Genomic DNA, 11,575 nt, shown 5'->3' on the forward strand with positions numbered 1-11,575 from the left:
ATAGATGTCTGGAAATAAAAGATATCTCGAAATAAGACGTCTGAAAATAAAATGTCTTAAATCAAAGTGGACTGTTTGATTGTGCATGAAAATGCTATCAATATTTTATGAATAAAAATTATGTTTGTATTTAGTTTATGAAATTAAGCATGAAAATCCTATATTATTGTAATAGATTAAAAAATAGGAGATTTTCAAAAATAGAAAAATAAGGAAAACTATTTATCAAAATAGCAAAATTTAATTATTTGACTTCTATAAGTTTCTGTCACTAATAGACACTGATAAACTTCTATTAATCTCTATCAATGATAGACTTTCAACAGTTTCTATCACTGATAGACGCTGATAGAAATCTATCAGATTTTTTTTTATTTGTTATTTCTGTAAATAGTTTGACATTTTTTCTATTTGTAAAAATTTTTCCTTAAATATTTAAACAATAAACAACATTCAATATATCGATAAAAAAATTAATTAGTTATGAATCAATAATAATTTTAATATACACACTTGAAAATTGAGTAGTTTACCATTAAAATTAACCAATTAATATATTTAATAAACATCATACTAATTATAATCTAGTACTTAATAATTTTTATAATTAATTAAATTCAACATTAGTAATTTCAATTTAATTAAATGATATAAGAAAATATATTTTAGTAAATAATATATTATATAAAAAGTGAAAAAATGAGATAAAAGTATGCTATGTTAGTAAAGAATACTAAAAATAAAAAGGTTTTGTAAATATGTTAGACTAATAATGAATGAAGTAATAAAAATTAGTCACAATAAATAATTAATCGATTATAAATAATCAATAATGATTATATATGTTCAAAATGAATTATCAAATTAAAATTAACCCCAAAAAATAATTACTTAATTATTAAAAAAATAAACTAATAAATTATTATTATCAAAAAATAAATTTTTGTACTAATTAAATTTAACTTCTTTAGGATATTGTTTAATTTAGGTAAAAAAAGTAATTACATTCATTTAATAAATTTTTTATTGTAAAAAGAAATTAAGTAAATATTGTAATAGATTATTATTGATTTATTAAAATAAATATTTTATATTATTTTTGTCAAATTAATATTAATTAATTAACTATATAAAACATAAAATTATATACAAAATAAAAAACATATGAGAGGGAAAAAGATAACCTATAGTTTTAATAAAAGTAAATGTTAACATTACACATTTAATCATTGAGCTTTGATACTTGGCATTTATTTAGTTCTTACACTTTTAAGATTATAAATTGAGCTATCAAATTTTTTCAAATTCACAAATCTACTAAACACAAAATTTAATTAATTTTTTTTGAAAAAATCAAATCTGCCACCAATATTTTAGATTCAAAATTAAAAATTCAGATACCTATAATACACAAAATTAAAAGAGAATGAAAAGATACACAATAAAATCAACCTAATTAAATATAATACCTCCATATGATTTCAAAATACCTCCACCACTTGTAGCTTGAATACATGTAATTACTGAGTAATTAGTCAACTCATTTATTTATCACTTTGTAGACATAATACACAAGCATACAAACAAGAATGCCAAAGCACTGGATTTCCACAAGGTGGACCATGGAAGCCCATATTTTCCCTTCGAAAACAGCCCCTTCAAAAATGACCAAAAGCACAAAATCAGCCACACACTGCATATCACCTCCCCAATCCCAAACCCTACCACAATTGGCTGTCTTGTCCTTAAGAAAGCTACTGAAAGTGCTGCCAGTTGAATAATCAAAATGGTAGTGCCTGGTACAAACAACGGAGACTCATCAAATGTGAAACGACCCAAATCTTCATCACTGCTACTCTCCGTGTCGTCACTCGAAGAAGACGATTCCTTTTTTGTTACTTCAAACACAGTCTCCGACAGTCCTAATAGCTTGAGAACTACTGCCACTGTCCCAAGCAAGGAAGCACAGATTGTGTTTATCCTCGCCATTCTCTCGTTATTCCACCATGCTCTTGCTGATTGGCCTGTTTCCAAATATTGTAACAGCTGCTGTAGATTGTAAAACACAAAGAGCAGCAAAGGGATGCAGATTACTGGTTCTTGTATCTGCATTCAAAATTCAATGTCCGTTAATGTTGAATTTGATCAACATTATCAATTGGTTTTGAGATAGAACCTTATCATTTCAAATAGAAACTTATGAGCCTTTGCATAAAGTTAGCAAGTTTCGGGATAGAGATTGAATTTTATACTTGCCTTGGGCAAGAAATGGGTGTTGGCAATCAAACAGAATGCTGGGAGAGTAGCATAACAAATCTCTGGAATAGAACGAATCCCCCAAAGAGAGATCCACACAGAGACCATACGCTGCCTGAATTGGAGTTTACCAAAAAGATCACTGAAAATGGGGCATTTTTTGCTGAATAAAATTTCTAGTAGTCCTGTCATTGCTCTCTTTTGATGGTTTAATGGAATTGGACCACCTGAGGGGGCACATCCTAGGAAGGCTGGTGGAGTTGGTGTAAGATAGGCAGATTTCCATCCCTTTTTATGGATCTCCGATCCAGTCAATACATCCTCCAATAAGGATCCATATAGCCAACCCACCTAAGAAACCAATCAACAATTATTGAAGCAAAGTCTGCATCAACATTTCAGACATGTCATACCTATAAAGATTCCAGATAAATTTTGGGAAGAATATCTATCATCAAGCTTACATAAATTAGAGCTAACATTAAATATCAGAGGTTTATCTGATTTACTATTGTGTGGCATATAATTTGGGTAATCCAAACGGTACACAAACGATTTAATCTAATTATTTTGTTAAAACTACAACCCAAGTCGTTGATAATTAAGAGGAAAAAGTGTATTTGAATTGAAGTAGCAAACCTTGGTACCCCAACAAGAAGTGATTTCATAGTCAGAGGTGGCAACTTCCTTCAATGATACGATAGAATTGGATAGGCTATTTGGATAATCAGTAAGGCCTCTCAGAGCATGAGCTGCTGAGTTTACGAAATCTTTCGAATTTCCAAATGTTTTATGCAATTCATTGTCATAATGTTTTCCTGAAAAATGAATGGAAATAAATTATGTAATCAAACATAAATTGAACCAAGTATTTTGAGTAGAAGCATTGTGTATTGTAGTAATTACCACTAATATTTGCACCATCTGGGGATTGACCATATAAAACTTTTCGTCTATGGATACATCCTGTTCCCATATAACCAGGCCCTTGTATCCCTGCCATTCCACGAAAAGTAAACTGCCAAAACAAAACAGTAAACATCAGATAACAAAATAATGTTTCCCCAAAAGAATATTACAATATGAAGTACAAAAGATTCATGCTTGTAAATAAGTCACCTCCATCATGACAATCCATTGGTTCCCATATGGATCATCTTTAAGTCCATTGTAAAATCGTTGGGGAAATTGAACAAATGCATACTCTTTATCAATAGTTGGGTCTAGAAAGAGACACATTCCTTGTAAAAGAACAGAAGGATTATTGACAAACATGTCACAATCTACATTCAACATATAAGGCGCGTTGGTCATCAATCCAGAAACTCTAGCCTGCACATCAAACGTACATTACAGAACTCTTTAAGAAAGATCACAGAATATATGGAGAGTTCAAGATAAGGAATGATGTGAAAATTACCAAAACATTCATTGCACCAGCTTTGTAATGATGTGGATGTTGAGGTCTCTTCTCTCTTGAGACATAAACCAAATGAGGCAATCCATCCCAAAGGCCTTCCTTGTTCTCCCAAATTATCTGCAAATGGGATATGTTCAAAACTTAATATTTTGTGAACAATTGTTTAGCCCCTGTTTGGTGATATGATTTTTTGTTTTTGGTTTGTGAAGATTAAACTTGTTTCCTCTCAATTTCTTACCATGGTTTTCATCTTTTTGAAGTAAAATAGTTGAATTCTTAGCTAAGTTTCAAAAACAAAAACTACTTATTATAAACTACTTTTTCTTGTTTTCAAAAATTGGCTTAGTTTTTAAAAACATTGGTAAAAAGTAGACAACAAGAAATTTAAAGATGGAAATGGTACTTATTATAGGTTTAGCTTAAACTAAAAACCAAAAACCAAACAATTACCAAACGAGACAACTATTTCAATATTATAGATTTGAAAATCAATAATTGTCAAAAATAGCACAAAAAGTATTTCACTTTCCACAAATAACTCCTTATTTGGCCAATTGTTCTACTAGTCCATCCCAGTGCCATCTGGGCCAGAAAAGTTCATTATTGGGCTTCTTTCTCCCAACTTCGAAAATTTATATCGCTCATCCAGTTTTATTGTTGAGAAAGTGAAAGAAATTGAAAACGAAACTAAATAAATATCTCCAAAATGTTCCATCAACCATGTTTCCAGACGGAAATTTTTCCTCTAGTATCAAAACAGACTTCATTCCCTTGAATAAACAAAGAAAGAAACAGAAAACAGAGGTGAAACGTTTACAATACTATCCAAATTCATTTAAGAATGGAAGACAAACCGACTGATCCAACCAAGAGCCGATGGTCTCTGTCCTGGCTAGGATTGCCACCAAGAAACAGAATTGATGGTTCAAACGTGGCAAGGAAAGAGTTAAAAATGTTGTATTGATCTCTCAATCTCGGACGAGACGAAACCAAGAAAGAATCAGTAAAACACAATTGTTGAAAAGGACAATTTATCATCAAGAAATTGTACCTTGATTATAGGAGGATGATTATTCGATTCCGTGTTGGAGAAATCTTCAAACTCGCTTGTAAGCTGTGGAAACACAAAATTTTTGGCTGCTTCCTCGATGTTTTGCCGTAGCTTCTCGTACTCATCCTTATCATACAAAACAGTAAAGACAGAAACAATGTCAAAATCTCTTTAGTAATCCCCAAGATTTTCTAAACCATATCCTTCAAAAGTTCAAATTCTTCTTACCTTCAGTCTCCTCCACTCGCACTGGAATTCCTCAGATCCATCAGAGCTTAAATCATTAGAAAAATACCTAAACGGAGCTCTAACTTCAACCTGATACTCTTTGCAAAACGGAACCCAAATTTTAGCAAACTTAAGGGCTTCAGTAAGGGAATAGAAAGTGATTGGAGAACAGGCATCGTCAGAGACATAAACAGCCAATCTATTGGCCGGATAATCGACGGCTAACAAAGAAAGAACCGTGTTAACGGTGATTAACGGCGGCTCCAGCAGTGGATCCGCCGTCGTAACGAATACATCAACCGGAGGAAGCTCCTCGACTCTGTAATTCGAATCATTAATAAGTTGTAAGAAAAGGGTAAAGCACTAGAAACTTGGAAAATCATGAGTATATGAAGTTACCGTTTGAGGAGGTGTTGGGGATAGGTAATGTAATTGACGGGATTCCATGTGACATTGATGAGAAGAGCCCAAGTGAAAGTGAACCAAAACTCGCAGAGGAAGGCAATAGAATGGAGGTAAGTGAAGCCATGGTTACGAAGGAAGAGGAGGCGATAAACGAGCAGTGAAATGAGGAGGAAGAAGATGGTAACATCCAGTAATCTCTGTATTGGTCTTTGAACTCCAACTTTTTCGTATAGCGGCAGCCTGCTGGGTTTGGTCATTGGAAGGAAAATAATTCTCACTAAATTGAATGTTTTTTTTCCTTTCTACGAATTTAGTGATGTTTTTGTGACAATTTGCAAATTTATATAGAAAAATACTCGGTGACCACCTAATGTTTATTGTTTAATCACTTTATATATATTTCTTTCTTTTTGAAGAAGATTCGTGGAGATAGGTGAAGCGGTTAAACTCAAGTACTATTAATCATTTTTAGTATAATTGAAAATAGAGGTAACTGCTAATACTCACTTAAATTATGTTCGATTTGATGAGTACTACTGTTTATATATAAATTTTTTAGTAAGTATTTAGGTGCAAACTAAACTCTACCCCTCCATCTTTAACTTTGTACATTTTAATGAGACAGCAAAAGAAATTTAAAAAAGATTTTTTTTTCTCTAAATCCAAAGTTTTGTACTCCGCATATATTAATGGGATAATTAGGTTATTTGCATTAAAATAGATATGGTCCAAAAAGTACCTAAATCTTTTTTAAAAATTAAAATACTATTTTGATCTTTGATTTTTTTACTACTAATTTAATTTTAATTTAGGAAATTTAGTTTTAATGACAAAAGTGATTAAAATATCTACAAATAATAGTAAAATATCATAATCTATCTACGATAGATCGCGATAGACTACTGTATTTATCATAAATAGACTACTATTTGTATGTATTATTGTTAGGGGATAAAATAAAGCAGAAGCAATTACAAATAATAAAATATTAGAAGACGGTGTTTTCAAAGTCGGGTTTAATGAATAATCAAGAATGAAGGATTTCATGTGTACTAAAATAGATAAACAAATAAAGAATTTCAAAAGGCTAGTCAATTTTGGTTACATTGACCACTAATTTTCTTGCCGATCAAGATGGACTTGATAGATAATATTCGCTATGGGTTATATGATATATAATATGATATCTTGGTCCCCAAAAGAGAGAGTTCTAAATATTATAGACTATTACAATAATTTTGTTTTAAAAAATTACGATCAAATGATTTGTGAAAATAATGCAATAGTGGGTTTTGGAATTATTATCATGGTATTAAATCATCATTCAGACATTTCCAACGATATTTTCTACATGTTTATAGGTTTGAATATCAATATGAGAAGAAAATCAACGTTTTAAGTATATCATAATTTTTTTAGAACAATATTGGGATGGAAGATTTGAATTAGAGATATTTTGATCACCAAAATATACCGTTGTTGTTTGAGTTATGCTCACTTTGACATAAACAATTGAGAAACATAGAATAGAAGCAACAAAATATCACTAAATGAATATTGTAAATAAAAAATTAAATTTTTTAAAAGCATATAATGTTTTTTTTTTACTAATTTAAATTTTTTTTATTTTTATAGATTTATCCATCAACATTGACATTTTTTCGTAAAATTAAATATCTATAAGAAAATAACAACACTGATGAGCCTACTTTGATAATTATAGTTAATGTTTAAAATGTCAATGAAAATAGCATTAAAATGTTAATGTTGATATATATTTTCTAATAAACAATTATAAAACCAAAATAATTAAAAATATATTTAAATAAGTAAATTTGGAAACAAGCTATAGCACTTACTCCAGGTAATTATGTTAAAGCTCAAAATTTTGAAGAATTATGTTAAAGCTCAAAATTTATTGAAGACCACGAGGCGTTTCAAATAAAAAAAATCTATTTTTTAAAATCCTTTTTATATTATTTTATATTTTAATAGAATATTAAAATTAACCAAAAGGATTACACCCTCATTTTTTCTTTTTTATCAAATGTTGAATCTATTATCTACGTTATGTATTAAGAAATTTTCTTTGGATTTCAAGAAAAAAAAAACAATTTTACTGAGAATTGTTTGTTTGGTCAAAAGATTATCTCCAATTATTCAAGTCTTGGATTAATGGTTGATATATTTTTAATTTTCTTTGTGGAATATGAATACAGAAAAAAGAATAGGCTGGTTACATTATATGAGAATTGTCCAGAAATAATTGCAATAATTGAGTGTGAGAGCCAAATGAATCAAAAGATTCATGCTTGGTTCAAGAAGGGATCGCCGAAGTTTTGAAATGAATGGAAAAACTATCGCTGAAGTTTTGAAATGAATGGAAAAACTATCTACTTTCATTAAGTGGTTTATTAGATAATAAAAAAATAGATGATCTTGAAAACAATTAAGAATTCAGAAGACGAACTTCGTGGGGCTATTAAATAGCTGGAAAAAGTCTAAACTCGCTTACAGAAAGTCGAAATGAAAGTGGATCAATTTTGAGTGAATAGATACTCTAAGATAGAATGAGAATAATTGAATGTGATTAATTCAACTTCTAAAAGTTTTGAACAATTAAAAAAATAATAAAAACGAAATTTGAATAACAAAAAACGATTAATTAAGTACGACAACAGATTTTCCAACCAGTTTTACAAGGCTCCTATAGAAACTCAGACGGTGTGTCTCTTACTCCTCTCCTGATATGAATTATTTCCTATGTTTCAAGAAGCACTTCGACAACTCCTGGTGGTATATGGATTTTTTTTGATAGACGACAAAGAGGTTTTAAGCTTTTTAAAACATGTTAAGATGTTAATATACATTACCTTTACAATATTAGTGAACTTTTTCTTACCTAATTTTTATGTTTCATAAAAAAATTTATGATATAATAAAAATGTTGATTCACCCTACGTGTTAATGTCAAACTCAAAGAAATGTGAGGATATCACACTACTACAAAAACTGTATTATTTGACCTTTTTTTGCAGTCAAGTATCAGTGTTACTTGATGTTTTTAAAAACGTCAAGTAATCCAGTTGTCAAGAATAAGAGAATTTTTTTACTGGCTGAAAGTGTCAAGCTGTAATTTACTTGATATGTTATACTGTCAAGTATATGAGATTGTTGACTTATTTTAAGTGTCAAGTATCTAAATTATTGACATTTATTATGGATCAAGGTTTTCATAACTTGACAGTTTTTATTTATCAAATGTAATTTCTTCTTGACATCCAAAAACTGACAACTTAATGTATACTTGATACGTTTTGCTTGTCAAGTTTGTATGTGTTTTTTTTATAAAAAAAACGTGTACTATTAGAAATTACCTATATAATTACTCAGGTTTTGAGGTCCAACAATCACATTGATATATATAAGACAAACAATATTCATCAACCAAATAAATGACATTTCCAATCTTGTCAACTATATAAATAAATAATATATATATGTAATTTTATGTCAACAACAAAGTGATGGAGTTGACATTCAATTAATGGAAGCTATTTGGATCTTAAGCACTCTAATTGTTGGAGATGATTCCCTAAACTTTCATTGGGTTCTGTAGTTTGTAAACACGATTTTGAACAAATGCTTGTGACGTAATAATATATGATATTTTCTTCACTTTTGTCTATGGAACATTGGATGTTTTAATTGCTTTACCACAAACCAATAAACTAAGATCTCTGGGTGTTGTTGTAACTTAATCATGTATGTGGAGACATACAGGTGGATCATATCTTAAGTGATAATCAAAATGGCCTGTAGTATATGGATATAGGAGGGAAACCTTATCCTGATAACGCTACGGATGCGACCCGTATTGTAGAATAGTTACAAATGTTGTGACTTGCTATAGATGGTCTGATCCTGATCATTTATATAGAAACATGCAAGCGGGGGCATTCTATACAAACGAGTTTGTATAAAACTGGACCACAAAGTGTTATAGTCTTGTTTCATAACACCGTTCATGACAGAGACTTCACTTCACTAGGATGACCATAGGTAACATGACCTCAATCCTGAGTGAGTTGGGAACAACTGCCTTTGAGGGTGGTCCTTTGATTTGCACGGGTGCGAGTGGCTAGATCGCCGACTCAAACCTACCACTTTGGGAATTCATCTGATTTGGGAGCTGGAAACTCAGCGACACAAGATGGAATTCACTTCTTCCTCGAAGTAGGGGTAAGTAGATAGATTACTCCCTTAAGGGCTGATTTCAAGGCTTGAACCATGTGGCACTACACACCTTCTCATGGCCCGACAGGTGTCCACACATAGTAGGACTATGTTGTATTGTTAATTAGAGGGATCAGTGATACTTAAGGAATTAGATGTAACTACAGGAGCAAAACGGTAAATTGGCCCAACTATACTTACGAGCATTTGTGAAAGGTTATCTACTGTTGATTGGTTATATCCGATGGACACAAAAATATATCTGTGGTGAGAAGAGTTTAGTTATCTGTCTTTAGTGGAATGCCTGATAGTTAACGAATGGTGGATCTCATGGCTAAAGAATTTAGTCAACTATTCACGTACCGTTGGAGAGCCAGAGGTTCATAAGGTTCCCTTGGTAGCTCAATGGATTCAAGTTGAGAATGAGTTTTTGGTTCAGTTTGAAGTGTTCAAATTGACAAGAGAGAGTTCGATTATATACGATATAATTGAACTGGTCAATTATATATGATATAATTAACATGATGTATGAGATACATTAATTGGAGGAAAATGATACAAATATGATTTATATCTAATGGAGGAGAAAAGAACTATGGTTCATATATTACATATGATGTAATATTAAACCATAGGTTATAAATATAATAAGATTATATTTATTTTTTTAATTTAACAGTAATGAGATAATTGTGCTGACTTTTTCTCCGTAATCGAATGAGTTAGTGGGAGGTTGCATTCAGTTTTCATAATTGAAGGATAAAATGAAAATTGTTTTCATTTTGCAAAGGATCAGACATTCGCTCACTAATTGTGTATACTGCCTATCACATACAAACCGAAAACATACACGATAGCTCAACGTTTAGTAAACGATCATATACACGCGTGCGGTTTACTAAACGATCACATAAGATTATTTAAACAATCGTCTGGCTCTTTCTAAACGATTGCACGCCTGAGCATTTTACTAAACGATCGTTTATACGATCTCGTCCCTTTTACTATATGATCGTGTACCTCTACCTAAACATCAAGCATAGTTTATACGATAGACACCCGTATCTCCCACTTGCTTGGTCGTGGTAAACGATCGTCTCTTCCTCCTTCCCTCTACCAAATCCAATAGAGCCCACACTTCCTGGATCCTCACTCCGAGAATACCAAGGGTTCCGAGTGGTGGTGTCTTCTCTGCTGCTTTGTTCGTGAGGAGTTTGTTCATGGGTAGACGACACTGTGTTTTGGTGGACGATAACTTGGACAATCTCAGCGAGAGCGAGACTGGCTTCCTGAACGAGAGCAAAATTTCTGTGAAGAAGAGTTCTTCAACTGGTATGTATTTTGTTCTCTTTGTTGTTTAATGTTTCAAAGCATGCCTGTAATTTGTTGTTATTGCATAACTACTATGTTTAATTGTGAATGCGGTAATTCTATCAGAATGAGATTGGAACGATCTTGCTTCCGCTCAGAGGTACTCTTTGATAAGAGTTCCTTCAATTGGTATCAGAGCGCCTGTGTTTCTGGGCGTATTAACTTGCTATCTAGTCTATAGTTTTAAAGTGTTTAAGCTCTATGAGTCGTTCGTGATGAAGCTTCAAGGCAAGGAGTTGTTGTTCTTCGAGGATGAAGATGACCAAGCGTTGGTCGGGTCATGTAAACGATGGGATAAACGATCGTAGAGTATCAGATACTTGGGAGTAGGTTGACACGCGTGCACTAGACGACATGTAGCTCAGCAAGCTTCATCGCTTAGTTCCTAACTACATGATCGTGGAGTAAAAATTTTACTTAAGCGCTTATTATGTGATCGTCTAGACGATCGTGCTTCACAGCAAAATTGTCGTCTAAATGATCGTTTAGACTCGCATTTTTTGTCTTGTGTGCTAAACGATCGGGTACCTTTTGCTTCATCACATAGTTATTGGTACTCGATCGTAGCTAAATGATCGTGTATACCCTGTTGTGTTTTCTAAACGATG

General features: G+C 31.7%; 1 protein-coding gene across 1 annotated transcript; it reads right to left on the reverse strand.

Annotated features, from left to right (window-relative positions):
- Nucleotides 1–1,437: 1,437 nt before the first annotated feature.
- LOC120088623 (cellulose synthase-like protein H1) lies at nucleotides 1,438–5,617 on the reverse strand. The gene is made up of 9 exons (XM_039046038.1): nucleotides 5,355–5,617; nucleotides 4,956–5,274; nucleotides 4,728–4,853; nucleotides 3,677–3,793; nucleotides 3,376–3,588; nucleotides 3,163–3,274; nucleotides 2,896–3,074; nucleotides 2,257–2,607; nucleotides 1,438–2,106 (listed from the first exon to the last, which is right to left on the reverse strand). The coding sequence occupies exons 1-9, from the start codon at nucleotides 5,615–5,617 to the stop codon at nucleotides 1,552–1,554; spliced, it is 2,235 nt and encodes a 744-aa protein (XP_038901966.1). The 3' UTR covers nucleotides 1,438–1,551.
- Nucleotides 5,618–11,575: the final 5,958 nt, after the last annotated feature.

Source organism: Benincasa hispida, chromosome 10 (assembly GCF_009727055.1).
Source record: "Benincasa hispida cultivar B227 chromosome 10, ASM972705v1, whole genome shotgun sequence".
Lineage (NCBI taxonomy): Eukaryota > Viridiplantae > Streptophyta > Magnoliopsida > Cucurbitales > Cucurbitaceae > Benincasa > Benincasa hispida.

Coding starts and splice junctions, on each gene's coding strand:
- LOC120088623 (XM_039046038.1), bottom strand. CDS start 5,617: ATGACCAAACCCAGCAGGCTGCCGCTATACGAAAAAGTTGGAGTTCAA. Junction 3,794..4,727: donor ATCATCCTCCTATAATCAAG/GTACAATTTCTT, acceptor TCCCATTTGCAG/ATAATTTGGGAGAACAAGGA. Junction 3,075..3,162: donor AGATGGTGCAAATATTAGTG/GTAATTACTACA, acceptor TTCATTTTTCAG/GAAAACATTATGACAATGAA.